This window comes from Drosophila kikkawai, chromosome X (genome assembly GCF_030179895.1).
Source record: "Drosophila kikkawai strain 14028-0561.14 chromosome X, DkikHiC1v2, whole genome shotgun sequence".
NCBI classification, from domain to species: domain Eukaryota; kingdom Metazoa; phylum Arthropoda; class Insecta; order Diptera; family Drosophilidae; genus Drosophila; species Drosophila kikkawai.
The window spans coordinates 6,937,890-6,964,250 of record NC_091733.1 but is presented as its reverse complement, the minus strand read 5'-3'; the positions used below and the strand labels follow the sequence as shown (position 1 = coordinate 6,964,250).

The following is a 26,361-nucleotide window of genomic DNA, read 5'->3' as shown; positions in this document are numbered from 1 at the left end:
ACTTGGTTTTGACAACTGGAAGTGCAAATACAGTTGACAGCGATGATTGGGGGTCGGATTCTAGTCAATCGTAAGTCACTTGAGACTGCCAAGAGGTTATTCCGCGACTTCTTATCGCCGTTTGAAGTGAAAGCCTTGTGGACACAAGTCAATATCGCGTCACAAATCAAGCCCACGCGTCGGATACGCGAATAACGAACGAATAACAGGGAACTTTGGGTCTAGGACATACATACATACACCTGCATACGGCTATCTGCAATCAGTACGCACTTGAAAAAGCCACCATAAACAGGCGCAGGGTGAAGGTAAAGTGCAGTTATAGATTAAATAGATCACAGCTGGTAATGTGGCTTGTAAGAACAGAGAAGGCTCGTAATTTCTGTTGATATTACTATATCCGTAATATTATGTATATTATGGTTTTGAATACAGTTGTTGCTACAATATCACACAACCTAATAGTGTATTGGAGAAACTTTCTTAGAACTGCCTCACCCCTTTGTAGATAATAAATAATCTAAGACTGATTAATCTGCCATTGAAGAAAAAAAAACCTGGTTTTTCCTTACAACATATTTCGAAATGAAAGCTACCATGTGTCATAAAAATTATTAGTTGCGGCTAAATTCATCGATGTCTAACACATTTCTGATTAAAAAAAGAAAAACACCGACAGGAGTAAATAGTCACAAGACGCCATAAACATTTTTTAAATATAGTTTTTCAGTTACCAAATCTTATCGCGACTTTGTCGATCCCGGTTAAGGCTGATTAAAGCCGCTGGGAAACAGTGAAAAAGTCAAGAATTGTAAACCAAATATTAATCTGTAAGACATCACGATGGAAAGATTTCCCGAACGACGTAAAGGAAGCTACTTGTAAACGATGTCAACAAGACATACGCATTGAAGATAATGGAAAACCATACAAAGGTTGTTAAAGCACGTATAAATGTTCCATTAAATATTTAAACTTTCAATTTATTTTTCACCTTCTTGTACACAAGGCTTAACTTTAGACACTCTTTGTGAAGATCGCTTAATCCCTCTGATTCATTTCTGTGCATACCCTGAGAGGGGTAGATATATGGCTCAGATTGTGGGAACAAATTCTATGATACGTACATCTGCAATCACGGTACCCATAGTTTGAAACCATAAAAACTAAAAAAACGTTGCAAAAATAATACTGTAGAATGCTGCTTCTAAACATCTGAATCTGTGATAGGCACTGTAAACAAAGCCAAGCTTATATTTTTCGAATTCAAGTACAACTGCGACCTATAGGCACCGGAAATGTGATGAATCCGAGGCAACCGAAACCTTGGAGCATCTCATTTGCAAATGTCCGGCCCTAACGAAGGCAAGGATGATATACCTAGGCTCTCCGGTTCTGGCATCGCTAGAAGATGCCTCCAGGAGGAAGCCGGGCGAACTCCTTGCCTTTGCGAAAAACACCTTGATCTTCAAGGGTCTCAAAACCCTCATAAATAGTCTCTAGGTCCATTCAGGGATTTTCCCCGGATAGCTAGGGGCCGTCCGAATAAACCTAACCTAACCTATAGGCACTATCTGCCTATTACTGTTCTCAATATTTTGCTTTGGGTACGATTTCATATTATCACAAATCGATATACATACATAATTATATATCTAGAGGACACATAAAATGCTATTTTTACTAATGACCCAAGATCATGACGCCACAAATAATACCACATATGTACATTTGTGTGAAAATGTCTTACAAGCGTAAGTTTTCCTAAACCCAAAACCCTCCCTAAGAGAAGGCACCAAATAACTTCCATTACGTATACACACTGTGTGCTGTTGCGCAAGTCTTTTGAAATTTTTCAAGTTCAAAGTCAAAACACGTGGGCCTGGGCAAAACAGAGATGGGGAAAAGGGGGTTGGAGGGTGCACCAGCGGACAAATTGAATTTCGCCTCGTATATTTTCTTTATTTGCAATACGGAACCGAATATATCGCGATATAATAATTGTTATAATTGCCAGAAGAATAGAAGGGACTCGCGGGGCATATAAATGCGCGTTGATTACTGTTAAGTAGAAGCCGCCGCACGACAATCGCCTTCGCCGCCTTTTAGTCTTCTTATTTTTTCAAAAAAACTATGTGACGAAACGGCAAAAGTTAGCTTAATGAATTAAATACCACATAATTATATAACATTTGAAAAACTTTTTTTTGAATTGTTGTATTAATATATAGTTAAAGGTCTACCAGTTATTACTGGGAATCTCCTGAGTCCACTCAAAAAAAAATTGGTTTTCGTAAAATTGGTTTATTACATCCTAACTGTCCACAAAAACATCCGATATCCCAATTTTTTTTATCAAAATCGGAAGTCAAAACCCCAATTTTTGACTTAAAAGTTAAGTTAATTTGTTAAATAAAAAATATAATAAAATTTAAAATTAAAAAAAGTCCGATGTGAGTACCTGTATCACTAGTTAAAGAAGTTATGTTCCAAATTTCAAATTGATTAGTTCAGTAGATCACGGTATTTTTCAGGAGAGCCCTTTAAATTTTATGATCCTCATACATGTAACAACTTGAACACAAAAAAAAAAACTTTAAAATAAAAGGAAAATTGCGAAAAAAATAAAATAATTAAATACCTTACCCAACCTTACCCTCTTCCTTAAAGCCAACTTTCTTATCTAACAACGAGAAGCGCGGCGAATAGATTCTCTGCGGACCAACAATCCAGCCTCTCAACTTCATCACTTTAAATGCCAAAAGTTCAATTTTCCTTTCATTCCTTCACACTTTTCGCTGGTTTGCCTTTTGTTTTAGTTGAATTCCTTTCTTTAGTTTTTGTTTCTGAATTTTGTTGGTGTCGTATTGTTGTATTGTTGTTATTTGTTTGTGTCACTGGGCAGACGATTTTTCTGCGAAATTCCAGTTGGTTATGGAAATTTACGAAATGCCAACCATCTAGTTTTATTCAAAGCCAGTAGGAACTAGTTCAGGCTCTATAATTGCTCTTACTAAATATAGGCCAAATTAGTTTAATAGGCGGCTGTACTCTGAATTTGACATACCCTAGGTATACATTTTACTGGGAACATTTAAAATCTCAGTTTAAATCAAACTTTAAGGGTAGGCTGCTGTTTCAAACACACACACACATTTAGATTAAAAACTAGTTGGCTTTTTAATGCCAACCCAAGTGCAGAGACTTTGAATATCGACCCATTATTATTTTGTTCTAATAATACTAGAAAAGACCAGATATGATTGAAACAAATAAGCGATATAGAATCTATGCCGACTTGAGTCAAATTAGTTCAGACCGAATATCTTGATACTTAAGGCTTGGTTCCGGACGATTTTATATGAATCTCATGTGAAGATATGTAGATAGTAATATTTCATATAAGAAGTCTAGTAATTTATGCGCTATGAAAGAAATATGTTACTTTTGTGTGGGTTTTAACGGTGTCATAATTTACAAGGTGTATAAAAAGCTTTAATCACAACATCTAGATACTAATTCCTAGGCATACAAGTCAGTTTACGATGAGAAGCCCCCTTCGTAAATGTTTATAATAAAAATTATCTAAGATCTTTTATACGGTATCACAAAAAGTCCATTGGTGGCTCAAGTGTGCTCAATTTTCTTAAAATAATCCCTCGTCTTGGAGATCTCGAACTCTCGATCACGCTTCAAAGGGTGAAGTACGATTGGCCGAAATAAAGCAGCTGACCATGACTGCTTTGTCTATATGAGAGCCGATAATAAATCAGTTTCGCTAATTACTTTTGTTGAAATTCTGCACAGTGCAGTGATTAGATTGCCTGAAATTGATTGATGATTGATGATAACATTAAGGCGACAGTCGGGTATAAATCTCCTGCCGAGATTCGGTGAGATTTCTATGACTTTGGCATACAAGATCCAAGTGGGGGCGCGCAGTATTTAGTTGGGTATTTAACCGAAGAATGCCCAAGTGGCCAGCTGCCCAGTCATTGTGGTCTTCATTTGTTTAATTTGCAAAATGCGCGCTGGATGGGATGCCCAGTCGCTAATTTCTATTTAGTGAGCTTCAAAAAGTCTCTCTATGTTCTGGGCTCGGTGTTTACATATGTACATCTCGGCCAGACAGACAGATACACAATATAAAGATAGAAAGATGTATGTTCGTCGGGCTATCTGCATGCGGTGTTTGATTAAATTGTTCCCAGGCTTCATTAAAAGCGACTTTGCCTCTGTGGAATTCCGCCCTCCTGCGCCAGGTTCGCCAGCACTAGGAAATGCATATGGAATAGGGCTATTATACCTTTGTCTTCCATATGGTGCGATTCGAGTTCAAGGCCTTATTGGGTTTTTAAATCAATGAAATGCAATTATTGAACTCCGCCACTATCGGCGATACATTTCTCACGCTGCAGCGCTGCGGAGATTCAAAAGTGCGACCCACTTGACTGGGCTACGTAATACAGCTAATGATATTAACTCACTATAAAGTGCCTACATAAATATGCAAACGTTCACGTGAACAAAATGGGCTCAGCTTCCATGCTTCATTTGCATGCGATGTTTGGGCCAATCGAAACACAATCACCGGCATTCGAGATGGAGGCGCTTTTCATTTGACTTCCCATTCCCGCTGGCTGGCTTTTTGGGGAGAATCATTTTGTGGCCCTGGCAGAAAAGATCGAAAGCCAGACTATTTTATAACACAAACACAGAAAGAAATCAAAGCAACAATAAACCAAAAATGAAACAAAGCAAGTCTTTTTACACTCTTAAAAATATTACATTTATATATATAAGAAACATGCTCCAAAATTTAAGGATTTTAGTATTTCCAAAATTAAGAAAAGGCAACCATAAGTACATTTCATTTTTATATGTTCCTCGGATATTCTTCGTCTCTTCTGCAACAGTTAAATAACATAACATTGTTAATAAACAATAATGTAATAATTGTTAATTCTGCAGCAACACAATAATATTACAGTTTAATAAAAACAAAATACTCTCTCATTGTTTGCTCCTTTAGGGCTGGGGTTTTTGGGTACAAATTTGTACGAGTGTATGGCATTCGTTTAGCATTTGTTGCTGCCATTTTTGCAATTTTTTTGTGACGCAGGTGAAATCGAATTGGATTCGATTCTCGACCAAAATCATCTCCCCCCGCCCACTAACTATTATTTATTCAGTAATTTTTGGAAATGAATTGACTGGGCGTCAGTGCCTGTTCCTCCAGTCCCATAAAAAATCATAAAGCCATCTGAAATGAGCGAAACAAACAAATTGTTTGGCCATAAAATTTCGAAAACAAAATTAATCACCATTATTTTGTCATTTTGGCTAACCGGCTTGGCTTGGCTACGGCTTATATCGTATACATCGTGCTTTATAATTCTTTTTCTGAGGTGTAAAGTGTAACAAAGTGAAAAAACTGGAACCGAAACCGAAACTGTATCAAATGTCATTCAACTTGGCATCAATATGCGGGAACAAAAAGCGGCATATTTAGCTCGAAATAATATATAAAATGTGTGCACGTATCATAATCTAACTTGTGGCTATCACTCGAAGGAGTCAGAGTGTGATCTCCAATTCCTCCTTTCCTATTCCTCCAAGAAAATCAAATTCCATCTCTTTTGAAGTATCTCTCATCCATTGAATGCCTGATTAATATACACTCCATATCTATAATTGATTCCACATATTGATTCACAGTTCTGTGTTCACAAATCTGTCTTCGATTGCCGCCATGAGCTGGAAGATTACGACGATATCATTCTAATTTACCAACGTGTGCATTTTATTCCCCTTTTAAGTGTACACAGTTGGTTTGAGCACATTCATTTAATTACTTCCTTGGGATTAAGTGCTATGTCGACGCTCTGACTGTTTATAATTCAATAATACCTTAACCAGAAAAGGCGAGCATTTTCTCAAGTCTGCGATCCCAAGCCTTGACATATTAACAAATTGTTATAAGGATATTTGTAAGAATCAAGAACTATGCACCCAATATAGAAACATAATTTCCCTAACGATATGAACATCAATAATTAACGCCTCTTTATTTTATAAATTGTAAATAAAAACTTGAAACTCAGAAAAGAGACCCTTAGCATCCAAGTTAAAATCTAATCCCTAGACATACCAGTCAGTTTACGACTAGGTGTTTATAACAAACCTTATCTAATTTCGCTCAGAGTTAAAATTCTTTTCAATTTCGCTTCAAAGGGTGATGAATCATTGTACTCTCGAGCTTGAAAAGTGTATTAGCAATATAAATGTCATTTCGGCTTCCTGAGTGAAGGAAGTAAGGAAATAAAATCATTTATTCGCTTTAAGTTCATATATGTACTTCTGGGGGTTTACCGCCCAATGGCGACCTTGAGCACCCCAGTTACCCAGTTGAAAATCTGCAATACATTTGGGTAAACAAAGTCGAGTGAATGGTACTGGAAATCAGATTACAGCCCGAGCGAAACTCATTAACTACACGCAGCAGCAGTTGGCCAACGTCATATATAACATTAACTTTTCTATGACGGATAAGTCGCAAAAATTGCAAGCCAAATTCTGGGAAGACCTCAACAACAACCAATTTTATGTAGGTTTTCATAGATTTCTGTAGAGACAGGCATCTAGCCAAGGTGGCAATACCAAAAACCTACTATAAAAGCATAAAAGTAGCCGTTCCCTCGAGAAATACCAATCGAAAGCCAACTTGAAATGCAATTTGGCCGTGAAAAGGAAATACCAGCAAACATAAATTAATTAATATTATTGTTAATAACATTTTTTCTTTTGTTTTGGTCTTGGATTCAGTTTCGGTTTCGGTATCGTTTTTGTTGTAAAACTTTGTATTAACAACGCATAATTTAAAAGCTTTTCAGATTTTCGATTTACTGCTCTTCAATTCAATTTGTTTCCAATTTTGTTCCCTGCTCTTTTGTAAAGCTTTGTTATTCATATTTCTTCTGTTTTTTCATTATTATGTTTCTTTCCTTTATCCGTCAGTTAAGGTTGCTTTATAAACGTGTCAAAACTATTTATAATATTTTAAGTATAAGCTTTCAGGTCTCGAGGCAGTTTTATATCGAATTCTTTTAATTTGATTAATGAAGTTTGCAAGTGGCAAACAAAAAAATGCAATTAATAAGCAGAGAAGCGAATTGGTTTGTACAAATCCACATTTCTAAAGCAAGACTTGGCCGGCTAGAGAGTCGTCTAAACTAATAGAGAATTTCCCCTTACTTGGGGCTTCTCTTATGGGAATGTCGTGGCTTGCAGATAAAAGTGTAATGATCTCATATGCGTGGTGAGGATCATCTCGGAGAATCCGCCGCTCGAATCTATGCGAAAAGAAATCCACGGCAACTGCAAACCATCGATCACTGACAACCGAACGAATAAAGAAATATATATATACATATATCTATATATACGTACATATGTCTATTGCCAAAAACTTGTTAACCCATTCGCTTTGAGTGGGAGAAAATACACGAAACTAGAAATATGAGAGATCTGAGGCTTAAGACGTCAATGACGAAAATAAGAATCGCATTGCTCTGGGACTTAAAACGCCGTTCTACCATTGATTTCCTCCTTTCAACCTTTCGCTGGCCTTTAACCGATCAAACATATCGATCGGACACAGATTGTTCGATTTCGTAGAGCTTACTTTATCAGTTTCTTGTTTGAGGGCTTGTTGTAAATTCACTTGTTTCTTTTCAACTTTTTTTTGGGGTCACTTTTGGCACAGGTATTACTGACGATTGCGGTGTATGTTTTGTACTTTTAATGACGTTTATTTGTACTTTTCGTTTTGTCACCAGGTAAAACAAAAACAATAAAAAAAACAATTGTTTTTGGGATTATATCAAAGATTTGCCGAAGTCTTCCGCGTGTGAAGATCGCGATGGGAAAGGGCGAGGGTGTTTTTTTAAACTTTCCCCTTTTTTGTAATTTTTAAATTTCGTGTGCGTTATTCTGTAGTCGATTCTTTCGGGTGCTCGAATATTATTTTGTCCAGATCGTGTGAGGTGAGCGTTGTCTGCACCGTCCGCCGGGATATCGCACACTGAATGTCCAAAGACGGCAAACACTTGTTATTATAACGCGTCAAAGCGCGGCGCCAGCAGCGACGCCGGCGTAGGCAGCGGCAGAGACTGTGGCACCGGCAGCGGGCTCATCGCGCGCTTATAAAAAGCACAAAAAAAAAAGCGCCCGAATCTGGCCCGAATCAATGAGCCACTTGGGCCTTTTGTTCTTGATAAGCTCGGGGAATCGAATCAAATAGTGACCCGCTCTCAGAGATAGCGTCTCTAGAGGCGTTGCGTCAGCTGCGACGCCGGCTGCGACAGCAGCAGCAGCAGCGGCGGCAGCGACAGGTGAGCGTTTAGGCGCTCTCGACTATTTCTCTTATCAGAGAAATCCCCCTATCAACATGGTTCAGGAATGGATCGCGACAGAAAGCGAAGCTTGCAGTTGAAAGTTGTGATATCCTACAGGAAGTGATCAGAACTGTGATGGTTTTGGATCTTTCGATCTTAGGATTTAGTAAATGGATAAGCTCACAAGTGCTTTCCAGTAACCTGAACTTCGTAGCCTCCATAAACATCACTTTAAGGATATATCTTTATATAAATATTAACTTCTGTATATATACAATTAGTTAATGTCCAATGGGATACGTTAATGATTCGTTTGAAAAAGGTTCCGTCGACTCTTTTCAAGGTCTTGAAAGATCCTGATAGCTGGGAGAATGGCAAGGGAGATTTACAAGGACGAATTATGCAGAAGATTTACAAGGCAGATTTCAACGGGAGATGTGCAACAATTTAAAACAAATCGGCGGCAACTTGTGTTTACCTGCGCCGGCATCGCAGCCGCTGCCATGCGTCGTCAGTCGCGTAGACCGTTAGAATGAGCGACGATCTGGCGGAGATCAACAGCCGAAGAGAGCGGACCCGAGCACGAACACAAGCCCGAAGTCCGTATCCGACAAACTTCGGCCTGAACTTCGTGACAACTTGCAGTAATCGACGAACGTTTTTGACAGCTAGTGATGGCTCATTTGCTGTTTGCGATATGCGGCGGACAACGGGTCGTATAAGTGACATGTACGCGAGAAAAGAATTATCCATGATTTACAATCTTAACTTGAGACACGTTGGAGGTTGGTTTTTGACAGTATTTTAAGAAAACTATAAGCAGATATATATATACATATATATATATATATATATATATATATCCAAAATCTTACCCTTGCAGGGTATTCTAATTTTTGTCAGCCATTTGCAACGCTGTGAAGGAGACATTTCCGACCCTGTAAAGTATATACATATATTCGTGATCTGCATCAACAGCCGAGTCGATCTAGCCATGTCCGTCTGTTCGTCTGTCCGGAGACTTCCATAATTAAATGCAGTGTATATATAAGAAGACTTATGATTGATGGGAATATGTGATTTCCCAAGCCATTAAATAAGTAACCTTTTAAGGGGGGATTTACATGTAAACCAAAATTAGTTTATGGTTTAAAACATATTTTACTACTTTAAGAATATACTATGCAAGTTTCATTATCGAATTCCAACTTTAAGTATGCACGCAAGGAATACAAGTGTTAATGAGGTTTTCTCCACTTTAAATTTTTGCGTTTTTACAAGGTTTATCAAAAACTAACCAACATATCGGAGTAAATCAAATACTATTATCATCAACTTGAAATTATCTTTTATTTGAACCTAAATGGTGGTAATAAAAATGGGAATTGTTATTTTTAAAAAGGGTGAGAAGTGAAATATAATTTCCTGAAAATTTAATTTTTTTCTTCAAATCTGAATTTAATGTTTTTTTTTCATAATTTCTGTTGGGGTTTTTTTTAGGATCACATAGAAGATAAATGTTTGATAAACACAAAAATGTTTGTTTGTGGATTATCGACAGGAATTACTAAGGAAACTCAAAACTCGAAGCCCTGCGACATATATTCCATAGGTCCAGCATTTTGTAAAATATTGTTTATAAAAAATTTTTGTATTATCTCCAATTCCATTTTAAACTATTTCCAAAATTTTAACGTGATTGCTGGACTATTTCCTAAAAAAAAAAAGCTTCTTCCGTTGGCTCTATTTCATCTATGTCATATTCTTTAAATATTTAGTTTTGGTTTATTATATGGCTAATATTCGCTTATATATTGTATGTTTTATTTCTTTATTCTTATTTTTTTTTAACTTGACTGTTGTTGATTTTCGAGTTTGCAAGGTTGTTTGAAGTTAAAAACAAATTCCTAAAAATAGTTGACTTCTTAAAGCTACATAAATATTTGGGTAATTTACTAAGATATTTTCGTAAATTTCAATAATTCAATTAGCCTAGAATATGAACTTTTGCAATTAAAAAATAATTCTGAAGGATATGAACCTCCTTAAGTTAAGTTATCTTCACAGCTGAAAGATTGCTGGTTATACACGATTTACACCTACTTTAACATTTTACAAGTTTATATTTAATTAAAATTATACTTAGTAACCCTACATTTTGACTTGGGTCACGTTTCGCTGTTAGAAATGCCCATTTCAACTTGATTTATAGTCAAATGAGCTGCACTTGTTTCCATTAAGACTACGTTGGTTGCCATTAAATAAACTCAAGCATAGTCTATGGGGAATGTGTATCACAGTAAAACATCTCGTATTTTCGCTGCACGTACGCCATTCGATAAGATTTACGAACTTGTCACATCACGTTTTTTATGATCCAATACTGAGATTAATCGCTGTTGGTAATACAACAAAAATATATATATTCTTAAGTCTAAATCTTATCAAAGATCACAGTTGCTTTAATTGACAATTATTTTTGGAACGCTAGGAGACGCCTTATTTGAAGGGAGAGATTAAAAGAGATTAGAAAACGAGATTGTCCTTTAATTTAAAAATTGTTTATACTATATACTATCTAAAATGTTTGTTATTACTTCTTGATCAATTAGGATTTCATTGGACTCTCTAACAAATTGTGAAGCGGGTTGAAGCTCAACATGGATTACTAATAAAGAAAAATGGGCAATTAGAGTGATGATTGTGACACTGCACTGTGGGAAATATGAAAATTTTTATAGTATTAATTAGTAACTATTAAACTAAGTAATATTTTTTGAAACGGTGTTTTAAATATGCTTATAAACTGTTTTTCGAAAACTTTTTTCGCATTTTTAAAGTAACCAAACTAAGAATGCTTATTTTCAAGCACGTACTTTTGCACTTTGCAACAGCTGACTTTAACAGTGCTCTGGTTTATTAAATTCTGGTATTCTGGAACTGAGACTTGGAACTCTATATGTTTTTAAGATGTTAAGGTAAAAAATAAAACACACAAATATCATTAGTTTGATAAAATGACTAAATACACCTGGCCCTCGCTTAACACGGCCTCTTTTAGCACGACTCGGTCTTACACGGTTTCAAATTTGCTCCCAGACCTCTTTTAACACGCTAAAAACCTCGCTTAACACGAGGCTTTTTAGGAACGTAACCCCCGTGTTAAGCGAGGGCCAAGTGTACCATTAAATTAGGCAAATTCCCCATAGTGCACTGGCAGACGTTGACCTGGCGGTAAACCAAAAAAAGGGTCAGCAAACATGGAAAGTGTTTTAGACTTTGGCACTCCATCGTGACGCACAATCTCTATCCATTTAGACTTTTTATAGCTATTCGTTTTTATACCTGATACCCATGGGACACAATGGCATTTTAGTTGAGTATAAACCGAAATAGAATATAATAGACGAAGGCATTCACATTCAATCCGTTAAAGTTCTCAATATACATAGTTGCTTCGGTTCACCATTGAGCCAATTTACTGGTGCTCGTCTGTCCGTATGATGAGATATGTATAACGGGAAGATAAGACAATTAACAAGCACCACGGTCGCAGTCCTGAGCCAAACAGAGCCTGCGAGCAAACGATCTAAATGTGCGTTGCAAAACACATTGATTTGTTGTAGCAAACTCAAAATTGGGAAGCTCGGAACGCCGAACGCAAGCGATGACCGTCTATATTCCGTCATATTCACGATTAGCATCAACAGCCGAGTCGATCTAACCATGCACGTCTATCCTTTTGGCAGTTTCAACGCAAACAAGTCTCTCAGTTTTAGAGCTGTCTAAATGAAACTTTGCCAGATCGGAGGAGCGATCAATCGCAAACGGTAATGGCATACAAACATCAGCTCCCTAAAGTTTGTTTCCTTTCCAGTTTTAATTCAATGCGTTTGCATTTGGGTACCGGGTATCACTCAGTTGAGCAGACTCCATTGTAGCTTTCTAGCTTGTTTTCTTTTACCTGAGTGCAGCAATCCATAAAACTATCCAGCATCTGTACTTGATTTTATTTGGATATCGTTTCGTTTTATTTTATTTATGTATTCCTCATTTTGGTGTTATCGTTAGCTTTTATTATTATATTATTTTTTCTTAGACCAAAACTGGTTTTCCGCACCCGGATGAAATGTGCGAGAGAGTCCGGTCCAAGTCGAAGAGCCGAATAAAAATACGAGTGCCATCCAAACATCTGGCGTCTCGATTGAAAGCCCCGGGTCTTTAATTAAGATTTGAATTCGGTTGAGAATTGAATTTGCTTGGCTTTCAGGATGTTGTGAAGTGCCAGTGCCAGAGCCAGTCGTATCTGAATGGCTAGATGACCGCATGAATGAACGCCGTCGTTTACAAATATTTTTGATTATAAGCCCTAACGTCAACAAATTGCTGTAGAAATAAAAAAAAAAACATACACAAAAGAAGCTAACCCGCATGTTTGTTCACCGTTTTGATTTTGGATCGAACACCATTTGCGTATTTGGGACACCATAACTTGGCAATTGAATTTCCGATACATTTCGTACTATTGTTTACCTTTGGTAGAAAGGTGACAGCTTGACATCTTTCCAATGCTAAGGTCATGGTTGTATTATAACTTTAACTTATACAAAAAAAAAAAGATTATTTTTGATTAATTTAAAATTTTGATTTTATTTTACGCAAATCGGTGATTGTCGAGGAAAATATAAGAAAGTAAATGGATCAACAATATACACTTATTGAAGGTACTCAACGGTTGACGTTATAAGCAATATAATGACTGATGCACTAGATTAAGTGTCAACTCCAGCAAAGATATCAAAGATCCCAAGATACAACATGCCAAAGATAGATGGCATTGAACTAAAACTATAAAAGAAGTATCTAGGAGTGACACTGGACCCAAAGCTCTCGTGGAAGTGTAACATCGAGGAAAGCAGGTAAATGTTTGACAAAAACTGAAATAGAGCGTAATGTAGCTCTACACAGCAGTGGTAAGACCAATAATGAAATAAGGGGTTTAATAGAGCTTACAACATCATAAAACTTACAAGGTTTTAGAGGAACGGGTGCTTTGAACCCGATTGACCTGTTCATCAAGGACACTGCGGCACAGAGTGCGATGAGACTAAATCCAAGCAATTGCTGGAGGAAACACAGCATAGGGCATCGATAGGAGACGAAAGTACGGACTGTATGATCCCGATTTGAACTTTGACCTCTTACCCAATGAGAGAAGACTGGACTAGAGACAGAGTAACTAAACAAGATGAGCTAAGACTCTGCACCGATGGCTTGTCAAGGCTCTTACAACGTTTAAAATGAACTCACAGTTACTGACAGAGTGCAAGCGTGCCGTAAATGAACTCGCCAGATACAACGACTTATAAATAGCCTGGGTGCTAGACCACCAGGACATACCAGGGAACGAGAAAGCACACGAAATGTCCTGGAGTGGCTTAGTTGATCGCATCAATATTAGAAGGATACCGATTTCGCTGAACTCGGCCTAGTCAACGAAACCAATAAATACTGATATCCAAAAGTAAGTGGGATATCAGTATAATCACAACATCCTCCACTGGCCAATAGGGCAATAGGATCTCACGAAATGAAGATGGGGCTGCCCACAAGATGCAGATGCTGCCAGAAATTAACGGAACAGGAAAAGCCAGAGCGTTGGCTCTGCCATTGTCCAGCATTAAACAGTACTTTGATAGAATCGTTGGAAAGCGGCACAGCTACGACCAGGAAACAAAGGGTGTGAACCAAGTGGGAGCCCAGTTTTAATGGGAGGCTCTAGTAGGAACCTTACCACTTTTACCTCTCTAACAAAACGGTAAATATAATGGTAGCGAACACCTTAATCAATAATTATTAGCTTTATCGTTATCACAAACTGTTAAAAAATTTCTTATTGGTTCAAACTAGTTTTGTGTAATCTGCTTTTGCTCTGAAATAAATTTAAAAACAAAACAAACAAGACTATTGAATATTGGTTTCATCTAGATTTTTGATTGGCTGATTGATTTGTATTGCCTTAGGCATTATAGGCATTATTAAAAAAAAACGTGAATTTTATAATAAAGGTAGTAAACAAATCGAAACCCCCCACTTAACGAGGTAAGATGAAAGTGATTATTCTTTTAAATATCAACTCTAAATAATTAAAAATTTATTTTTCGGTAAGTGTATCTATTATTTGGAGAGGCGTTAGCTGGTTTTAAATTCTGCGTATATATACTTGTATGACAGTACACTTGAAAATATATCCTTACTTGAATTTAACAAGGATTTTTCTCTGTTTTTCGGAAGCTTTCTCTTTAATACTTTGAATATTTCACTTCCTATTATTAATCGACCTAAATTATATTTAATTCGTATTTATAAACTTCCCATGCGGGGAATCCCTGCGAAAAGACATCCATTGTACGGACCCGGCAATACAAGGCAAATGGGGAAGTACAATATCGATCGCCTGAGAATAAATAACAATAAAATAAATGAAACCAACGTGACAAAAGATACATTTACCGCTTATCAGGTCATTTACATAGTTGAACATCGTTGAGTTTGCCGCCCGTTTTTTGTGTATTCTTCGCTTAGCAATTTTCGTTGTTTTAGTTTATCGAGTAATTACTTAAATGATAACTGCTTGCGGTGTATCGATTGACAATTGATGAACTACCGTTCGCGGTGGGGAAGTTTTGTTTTTGTCTTTGCTTCGGCGGGGGATTTATTCGTTCAATCAAATTGCCTGCCGGATAATTGCGATCAATAGTGGCTGCTGCTGCTGTTCGACTGGCTGGACTGATCGCCGATTGTTTCGTCTGTAAATTGTTGACATGGCCCCCTTTTCCCGCCAGAACCCACCCAATTTCACCTGCATCATCACACCGCTATCGTCATACCCCCACAAACTGCAGGTCCATGCTTAAATACACTTGGCAAAAAAAGTGTGATAATACCTCAAGGGTGTAGTTCAATATAACTTCGTTCTGTAGTCCATTACTTGTATAAAAATGTACAAAATAATTAAATATAGAATTTAATGATTAAAAATCCAAAAAGGACTGTCGGAAATGACCAAAGTTTTGTTTACTAAAATCATTATACACAACAAGGGTATGCAAACAAATTATAAAAAGTGTTTCCCTCAGTTCGTTGTTTTCAGTGTGGGTAAACCTTCAACTTGAACTAGAGACAGAGAGAGAGTCTCTAGTCGCAGTTTTGCACGCGATTGAAATGAAATTAGCAGCTGCAAATTGCAACATGAATTATTACGCCGCCGGCCCTTGGCCTTGGATACCTGCCTGGCTTTGCACCAGCGTCACCTATATGCACCATTTATACAGATGCAACAATTTTAATTGTGCTTAGGGAAATTCGCAGTTTGCCGAAGCGCTGTACATACTGACAGCTGCCAGAATCAGAGAATGTACAATTAAAATGTTGCGAATAGCCAGAAGGAACGGGGGTGTACTACACAATCTTATCGCACAAGATGTGCATACTAATTGCATACGAGCATTTCGTCTGACGAAACGATTACGTTATTCTGAAAAAAAAAGACGGCAATAAAGAACCGAAACTGAAATTATCTACAGAAAAAAAACGTGCATATCTCGGTATCAGATACCAAGATACATTGACAGACACGTAATTCTTCTAGCATCTCCATTAAGGTAAATACATGCAATATGCATGAGTCATCATGGTGAAGACCTATTCCGCTTAGACGTGCTGGGTAAAAATACCCGGGAATATCCGGAAAGTTTGCTGGCTGATAACTCGAAACGGCTGAGGGATATCACATTTGGGAAATTTACCACGAAGCAGAGTGTGGGAAAAACTCAAATTCACCTCGTATTGAATGTAATTTACTCAGAAATTGAGAGATAATTAAAATGAGGATAAAATAACTTTTCATTATAAGGAGGACTTGGGAATTTCTTAAAATTTTGTACAGGGTTTAAGAAATGCTAATAATTTCGTGATGCAAACCCATTCAATTAAAGACCAAAACAATACTCGATTGACAAAGATAATCGGTTGGCTTCCTTCAATAAGTTCTTTGACATTACCTGGCCATGAGTGAAACATATATATGTACATATTCAGTTGCGATTGCTTTCTATCTGATCAGGCAAGAATTGGGCGTCATTTAAGAGGCGAGATAATGGTTATCGATCGATCGGACCTGGAATCGTGTCCGCACATAAGTGGTAGCGATGACGTTAAGCAGAAACTCAAAATCAGAAGACACGGGCCTCTTTCCGTTTCCCACAAATTTACCACTTGAAAGATAGAATCGATGGAAATTTTGGGAATCCTATGGCGACTGTTCAGATGCTCTGCTCTTATTTTACGGAGCGAATTTAAAACATTTTTAGAAACAGCAATTGAACAACAGTTACCATTACAAAGGCACTTTAGTTTGTATTTAAAAGAGACTTGGTTACCTGAACTATACGTTTAGTACTGCGTTCGCCCCCGACTATTTCACGTTCACACTTCTTTGTTCACATTTCTTTGTTCGTCACGTGATCTTATACATCGTGATCTTAACACATACCCGGACTAATAAAGGGTATTCCCACCAGAGGTGCGTAGATGGCAATTGCGTCAGGTGCTTTACCCACGTATTGACTACTGCCCTTGTACTGCCCCCGGGCTCCTGCGACTCGTCCGACCATCATTTACTTCTCCAGGTCCGATTCCGATTCTCGATCCTCATTCCTGTGGCATTATCAGTTGTCACGTAGCTCGATGAAATTATCTCTGTCATACAATCCACACAAACTTGATCTTGATGTGAAGTACCACAAGTGAAAACCAAAAACCCCTAAGAGCCGAGGGGAAAGAGCTGAAACGGACACGGTCAAGACCTTGAGTGGAGCCTGTATTTACACAGAGCTGCGCGAATCTAATCAATTGGGGACTTCAGCCGAAATCTCTATTTTTTAATTATACCATTTTCGCGTGTTTTGTCTGCGTAGAATCTCTAAAATCGGAATTTGAATCACTTAAACTGATAACTAACTAACTAAAAAAATATATGACCTTAAGCCTTAGTTTCCAGCTGAAAAGTTATATAATAAAAACCTATTTAAGCTTGTTCGAATGGAAAATTAAACTACACAAGATTTGATCTTAATTAACGCTTGATGTTCGTCAACAACATATCTTTGCTGTTTAACATATTAACAAATAAAAAAGAATTAATTATAATTCTCGAGTACTTCTGTCCACCCTCTCCAGAAGCAATCCATCCATCCCTTTGCGACTCGATTCTTATCACGTCGATTGCATTTCCAGTGTTTCTTTTTATACCCTTGCAGGGTATTATAATTTCAGTCAGAAGTTTGCAACGCAGTGAAGGAGACGTTTCCGACCCTATAAAGTATATATTCTTGATCAGCATCAACAGCCGAGTCGATCTAGCCATGTCCGTCTGTCCGTCTGTCCATCTGTCCGTCTGTCCGTCTGTCCGTCTGTCTGTTTCTACGCAAACTAGTCCCTCAGTTTTAACGCTATCTGAATGAAACTTTGCATATAGTCTTCTATATGCTCTCACTGCTATATATGTCGGAACGGGCCGGATCGGACGACTATATCATATAGCTGCCATACAAATGTTCGATATATTTGTAGAAAAAAAATTATAACTTTGTTGTTTTTCAACATTTTTGCACCATTTTTTAGATATGGCCATTTTTTATTATTTCAGAATTTTGGTAAAAATTTTATGAAAATCGGTCGACTATATGATATAGCTGCCATAGGAACGGTCGAGAAATAAATAGATAAAAAATTATAGTTTCGTTGTTTTTCAACGTATGTTTATCTACTCTGAGATATAAGCTTTTTTTATTATTCTAGAATTATGGTATAAATTTTATAAAAATCGGACAACTATATCATATAGCTGCCATATAAACCGATCGGTAGATGTTTGTGCAATTTTTTAACTGGTTTAATCATTCTAGCGGCGACGCTTTCCTGGTTTCAAATTTGGTCTTTTGAAGAGTCGAGACAAAAGCCAACGACACGCGTCATTTGCCTTGATTAGTATGTACTGTCGATTCCCAACCTCAGATACAGATACGAATACAGACACACTGGGAGAAATAGTCGATCAAAATGTAGGAGTAATCCTCTATACTTCAGTCGATTTACATACAAATTTTAATAAATCTTCCTGGCACTTTTTCAAATATCTCGGTTTAAAATTGGGAAGATTGCTTTGAGAGTAATTAGTTTCAATTTCCTCTATAATCATCAAAATTGAGTAAGGTATTACAAATATATAAGTTTATATAGCTTTTGGTCAGTGTAGAGATACGCCCCATCAACAGATACGGATACGTATGGTCAACGCGTTTATGTAATGTTTTAGTTCGGCGTTTCAAATGTTTTGATTCTAATTTTTTAAGTTTGGGCGGATTGGCATTTGGCCTTGCCCCTGACCTTGGTGTGAACCCAACAATAATAACAACCAAAATAATAATACGTGATCGTTGACAAGTTAGCGCCACTGTCTGCGACTGACTGTATCTATTGGATCACCTCATTATCGCCCCCAAAACAACACCACACAACGCAACGCACACTTCCTCCCCACGAGCATTACAGCTCTGGGTTTGGAGTGCCCATCGACTGCCGATCGAAAGTTTATCAATAAAATTACACAAAATTGTCGGTCACTTATTCATATCATGAGAACTTATTGTCTACGAGAATTTCCCGCTGATACGAGTCTCTTTTATTTCTGCGATGATGTAAAAGGGAGGTTCCCGAAGGCAATTTTACATTATTACAGTTAAACGTTTGACAGAAGAGATGTGTAAAATTGAAACCAAGTATCCAAGTTCTATAGTATTTTCCATTTCTAACTTATCTTACTTTCTTGACAGTGGCATTATTCCAATTTAAGGCCCCTTGATAGTAGTAATAAAAGCTGTAAGACTCCAACACTATTTCTTGGTAAATCTTGGTTGATAGGTTCGAAGGCGAAGATATTTATTGAAACTGATACAAACACGAAAAAATGTGTAAAAATTAGTTATTGCTATACAAGACAAATAGAATTTCATATAAGAGCTTTACTAAAGACTAAAGAATCGAAATAACCGATAAATGTCACCGATAATTCAGGGAAATATTTGCTAGCTTGATAAAAAATTGTATGTATGCATAAAATAATATGTCTTCTGTTAGTTTTCCCTTTCATTTGATACAAAAAAATCGATTTTTAAAGATCCGACTGGAATCTACAAGGGTATACAAGTTTAAGTTCTTGTTCTTTAAATGTATTTGACTCCTTTCTTATTCTTTGCAACTTTGCCTGCAACTCACAAGCAATGCATCAACAACAGCTTACAAGTACCTATCAGTAGCGAACTATAGGTTTCAGGAGCACTCTGAGAACGAAACCAAAAGAACATTTGGGTTGTGCATAATGTACGAGCTCTGTCCGATAAAAATATATACTATAGGACACAGCACACGCCTGGTAACATAAAAATAACCGACAAAGCAACAATATTTTAGGGCCGTAATACCCATATCTGCTGCTGTTTGCCAGTAGCCATAAATTTAATTCGGTTCCCCACGATATGATCTGTCTTAAATATTGTCAAAATCAGTTTCGAATATTTTTATGATCCGTGATAGAGCAATGGACATGGCCGTTTGATAATGCGCAGTAGAACTATCGAGTTGAGGCAGGGAAGGGTTACTTTATGGTGTATTAGGAATCTGTTTACCACCGACATGGATTGTTTTGCCTCCCGGTTGACCCAATAGCAGCGCAAGGGCTTCGAAGAATTCTTACTCATTCGGCTAAACTCGGGCAATCGACATCGGCGTTATCGGTTGCAAATGACGATATTATCTGGAAACGCGTGAGTCTAGACTTATCCTTATCGCTGGCATTAGGGGGAAACCTCTCTATCCATGGCGAAAAAAACAAACAATTCAAACGAATTGCGACGGAGCTTAATTATTTTACAATGCTCGCCTCGACTAAAGATGATCACTTTTTGTTTTTATCTCGTATCTGATAACTTAATTCTCGGAGGGCAACCGACCATAAAATTCGTTTGGCAAGCCGAAAACAAAGGCTAGCAATAAAAGTCAATTGTAAATTTGATAAAAGAACCTAATGGCAATGTCAACAATTTGCGGATTGCTCAAGGAGCTTTCAGCCAGCCAGAGATGTAAAGTGATAAATAATACCGAAAATAGTTGGTCGAATTACTAAACAACTAAGAAGGGTTGGTTGGCGTAACCAACAATTATATTTGTTTTTTTTTCGAGTCTGTAAATTAAAAAAGGGGTAATGTGAGACTACACAATTGATGTAATTTTGTAATTTAATGAGGATTATAAATTGGGGTTTCAAGTACATATTTAAGCTAATAATACGTTTTCAACTATATTTATTCAAGGCGTTAGAATTTAACAGGGAACATTCTGTACGGTAAATATCGCAAATATTGGAGGTGGTTGTGTAAAGGTAAATAGATCCTCTACATACCAAATACTGAAATCTAACACTGATGTAGCTGATATTTCATAAGAATAAACTACAACAGAGGTACTTACTACCAGCGAGGATGTTACATATGAGCTCTTTTTATTAAGGGGGTCTTCTCATTGGGCAACTTTTTTTTTTCGATTTTTTTTTTTGCATTTATTTATAGCTTGGGATGGTGTGTATATGTCCCCAAAAGGATTTTTAGAAATTCGAAATACTTTAGAAGATACAGCCTTTTTTGTGAAGCAAGATCTATGCAAAATGAGCTTTTTTCAAACTTCAAACGCGTTTATCTCGAAACCACGTTTTTCGAACTGGCGGCCATGATATCTCCAGTTCAACTGAACCGATTTTCATGAAACAAAGTGCAATCGACGCAGAATTGTCACCATTTTCGGCTGACGGAACAGATTTTTTTTTTAATTTTTTTTTCTATTTTTTTTTTTACACTAAACTACAAAAAAAACGCCCGAAATCGAAATTTTTTTTTTGAATGGCCGCCATTTTGTTTAAAAAATTTTTAAAAAAAATCTGTTCCGTCAGCCGAAAATGACATCTATTCTGATTATAACCCCGTTTTTATTTTTCATTTCGGACGCTCTGGAAACCCTGAATCGTGGCCGCCAGGACGACACCTTTTTTTTCGACCACCAAGTTTGAAGTCTCATTACTCTTTGAACAACCCTCGTATCGAGGCAAGAACAACTTTTTTAGTTACTTTGAACATTTTTGAATACAATAAATAAAAAAAGTTTTCAATTATTCTTTGCGTTTTCAAATAAGAATTTTTTTAAAAAGGGTCCAAAAAACAGCTTTTGAATGAGAAGACCCCCTTAAAATAAAAAAGAATGCTCAAATGACCCCTGGGAACCCCTTTATTAAAAAAAAAAATCTTGAAATCGATCGCAATACATTCGATCTGAGTCACACGGAACACCAAGCAGGCGTCAGAATTGGATTATCGTAATAAATGTCAAAAATTATTTGGGCAAACATTTTGTAGAAAAGCAAACAAACAATTTTGTGTTCATTTTGTCACCTTCCCTTGCCCCCGCCTCTCTCTCCCATCTAACTCACTAATTTTTTAATGCATTCTCAAAATTTCCGATCAGCAGTACAGACATACCTGGCTCGCCTGAGCTTTCGTCATCGCAGGTGTTCACGAGTCGAGCGTACCCGCAGTAGGGACTACGCCCACTGTTCCGCCCCGAAAACATATCTTGGAATCAGGAATTCTTCTCGCCTAATGGATGCTAAAGGAATTGATCTTCCCGAAATAATGTCAACACTAACTCTACATAAATTTGTTCATTTTAACTCCCCCAACCGATTCTCAAAGTCGACTAAGTTCTGGCTGGCTGGGCCGCAGTTTCTTATTTGGTTGCTCCAGAAACGTGTTGGATCGAAATCTCTATATAAACACATGTGTTATGGCCACCCCTCAAATGCGGTAGTTGAGCGTGAACTTGAGCAGATATTACCTAGATTTAAAATGTATATTGTTTCTTGTTTATCAGTATAAAAAATATTAAGGACTTTTCGCAATGGATACGAAATGATTGCGGAACAATTGTCTATCAAAGCCTTCTGCTTGTCTCTGACAAGATCTTTATGTGTTTAAGGGGGTCTTCTCATTCAAAACCCGTTTTTTGGACCCTTTTTAAAAAATTCTTATTTGAAAACGCAAAGAATAATTGAAAACTTTTTTTATTTATTGTATTCAAAAATGTTCAAAGTAACTAAAAAAGTTATTTTCGCCTCGATACGAGGGTTGTTCAAAGAGTAATGAGACTTCAAACTTGGTGGTCGAAAAAAAAGGTGTCGTCCTGGCGGCCACGATTCAGGGTCTCCAGAGCGTCCGAAATGAAAAATAAAAACGGGGTTATAATCAGAATAGATGTCATTTTCGGGTGACGGAACAGATTTTTTTTTAAATTTTTTTAAACAAAATGGCGGCCATTCAAAAAAAAATTTCGATTTCGGGCTTTTTTTTGTAGTTTAGTGTAAAAAAAAAAATAGAAAAAAAAATTAAAAAAAAAATCTGTTCCGTCACCCGAAAATGGTGACAATTCTGCGTCGATTCCACTTTGTTTCATGAAAATCGGTTCATTTGAAAAAAGCTCATTTTGCGAAGACTTTGCTTCACAAATGAGGCTGTATCTTCTAAAGTATTTCGAATTTCTAAAAATCCTTTTGGGGACATATACACAACATCCCAAGCTATAAATAAATGCAAAAAAAAAAATCGAAAAAAAAAGTTGCCCAATGAGAAGACCCCCTTAAGGCTTCTGGTACCGGGTATTTCCCCGTCGAGCACAATCGACTGTAGCGTTCTTAACTGTTTAAATATCCTACTAATGTATATTATTAAGCCCAGATACATTTGTACATACATACATACATTGGTATTATCTTTATCGTGAGTATACATACGCATATATGCACTTAAAATTCATTCAATTAAATTCTTGTAGGTCAGAATTTGTAATTTATAAAGGTGCTGATAAAGTTCTTAAATATAGTCCGATCTTTAGTAGTTCGACTGTAGGAGAATGAATAGACTTATAATGGCTTAGCGAAATGATAGAGCGGACCCAATTAACTTATTTATTTCATATAATCAATTCGCAGGAGAACTCTAATTTCTAAAGAGTCGCCAAAGACAACAAATGACGTTGTCTGTTAACTGGAAGCCATAGATGAGGTGTTAATGCCAATATTGACAGATTGTTTACCACGCACCATGCATGCCTCCACTGACGTCATAATGAGCGATTTAAGTATTTAGAAAGCCCTCGACATCTACACACAAGTGGCTTATGATTGTGGCTGAACGGACACAGTTCCAGCTGCCCCGGATATATAGACAAGGTCAGAAAGAGAGGGCCTATTTCTAACCCGTATACTTCTCATATTTTGTCGAGAAATATTCAGGAGATATCGGCCCTAAACAAACTGTTTTTGGTATTATCCAATCAAAATAAAGTGGTGTAATCAATACTTAATTAAAGTTATTAATTAGAAACCAAAGACCGAATTATATTTACTACTACCTACGCAAAATATTTGTTTAAACTATTTAACTCACTCTTAATGCATTTTGGTAGGCATTAAAATAGCTATTTTTATGGAAACAGCTGTTCTGTAAGCCCTTGATCGCCAGAGCGGCGATATTCTTTAGCGCCCTGCGGCTAAAAAGCACTCAAAGAAAATGATTGAGTGCTCATGCGCGCAACCCTCGAACAACCGCTATGTGCTGCTGGCGCAAAAAGACGGAGAGGAGAAGGACAAAAGGGACAGAAAAGTGAGAGAGAGAGAGAAACGAAGAAAATGACAGTAAAAATGCAATTGCAACTCGACAAAAAACTGTTTATAAACAATGCAGCGAACGATAACAATAAACGAAATGTTGCTTAGGTTAAGTTATTCCATTCACGATTCGTTGAGCAAGCCATAACCGATAGAAGCTATCGGTTGTTATGTTGCTCAATGCTCGAATGCCATTTGTTTGCATGGCTGTCCATTTCACAGACGCGGTCACCTCAACAGCTAATAAATTATTTGAATAGGCCACAGCCAAGTTGGAAGATAGGAAAGATTAAACATAACCTAGGAATATAATCTGTACAAATCGTGGGCTGGGATTGTCCAGATATTGAAATGTAGCTATTTATTGAGAGCGCGAACTAAAACGCATTTTGATTACAACATAGCCAAACTATAAATTAATTTAAAAAAAGGACACTAAAGCTCCAAAGTTGCCTTATCAACAAAGCAATTGCATTGTTGCATTAACCTTAATCCATTCAACATTATGAGGGGAGAAATAAATAAAAATAAATAAATCCTATCGAAAAATATCCTTAAAATTGACATCTGTTAGTGATGACTGAATAATAAAGAATCAGTGCTTTTATTTAATTTTAAATATATAAAAAATGCTATAAGAAAAATGAATTAAAATTAAAAGGTTTGTTATTCAAACAAATACAAAATAATCTAATCATTTAAATACTTAGCAAGCCGAATAATATCATTTAAAGTTTACCATTTGCAACTGTGTCACCACTTTAGTGCCTCACTGTATCTCATAGCGCACATAAAAATTATATGTATAAATCTTACACGCACTGTGTTTTAGCTTAAAATATATTTAATAAGGCTTTAATACTGAATAAATGGAATCAACTAAGCTTCTCATAAGCAGCTGACAGCGCTGAACCGTTAAGCTTCGTCATCTGGCAATGGCAATGAAAGTGCAACTGCAATTTCAAGTTGCAATTGCACAGAACACAAAAAAAGAATAATACAGCTGGCGTGTTTACACAAAATAAACAAATGGAAATAAGCCAACAAGGTAACAAAGTCAGTCAAGTAAAGTCGCGGACCAACTCAAGCAAGAAGTTCCAACTATTTAGGTTAAGCAGTGCTCCGGTGTTTGAGTGCCCTGGCAGCTACTTTGGCCTTAAACTCTGCATATTCAGGGCCAGACAAACAAATTAAACATAATTAAATTAATTAATTAGTGTACGGGCGGGGTAAAGAAAATTAATAATTGAAATTAAATGAATTGCTGCGAAATGCATTTTACTGCAGTCTTATAATAGCGTGCAGCAAACTATGGGAACAACAATAAAAGATGTCAAAGCAAAGCGCACAGATAAAATAAAATAAAACAAAAGAATCACAATGGGGGAGAAGGATAGATAGACATAAAAAATGTATTAAAATAAATACCGATTACAAAAACATCTCGCAGTAGTGCGAATTACAATTTCAGGCATTACACTCTGCAATTATACAATACATCAGAAGTTACACAAAAAGCAGATCAATTCCGAAAGCCGAAGTTTGTATACCCTTGCAATTGCAAAGATGTCGATTTTATCCAATTGGAAATCTATGGAGTTAATACGTAACAACACTGGATTTCTGCAATTATTTTCAAATTCTCGTTCGATTTTTATAAAGTTATACCGGAAATATGAAAAAAATATACAAAATAACAACTATACTTTTCTCTACATTTATTCCCCTAGTTCCTAGTATAAAAGGATAGAAATTGACTCCTTTACTGTATTATAATACTAAGGCTCTAATTATGTTAAATAACTACTATTAAGCAAATAATTTTGTTTGTTTACGGTAAAAAATAAATTTATTCTCAAGTCGTCATGCAAAATAAAATTCGTGCCGAGGTGATAGGAAATAAAGAAAAATTAAACAGTAATATGCAAGCATTAGCGTGGTGTAGGGGTTAAAGTAAATCGGGGAAAATACGAAAACAAGGCAGATAAGTGCATATAACAAAAATAGCTTACGTATGGGCCTGCGGCGCATGCGGGTCTCGTTTTTCTCGCCGCCACTGTTGGCGCCGCCACTATTAATCGGCTGCATCTTGCGACTGACAAGTTATATTTATTCGATTCGTGTGGCAAAGCAGAT

The 26,361-nt window shown here is 36.8% G+C and overlaps 1 protein-coding gene across 4 annotated transcripts in view; it reads right to left on the bottom strand.

The window, feature by feature from the left end:
• Positions 1-26,361, bottom strand: part of LOC108083958 (solute carrier family 41 member 1) — a 39,954-nt gene that overhangs the window by 11,341 nt on the left and 2,252 nt on the right. The window contains exon 2 of one of the 4 annotated variants that reach the window (XM_041774734.2): positions 26,238-26,320. The exons of 1 other annotated variant lie outside the window; for it this stretch is intronic. In XM_041774734.2, the coding sequence (XP_041630668.1) occupies positions 26,238-26,313 (76 nt within the window). In that variant the 5' untranslated portion in view covers positions 26,314-26,320. Of the gene's footprint in view, positions 1-7,684; positions 8,087-26,237; positions 26,321-26,361 lie in introns of those variants that run through there. 2 more of the 4 variants (XM_041774733.2, XM_017179965.3) reach the window with 2 other exon arrangements.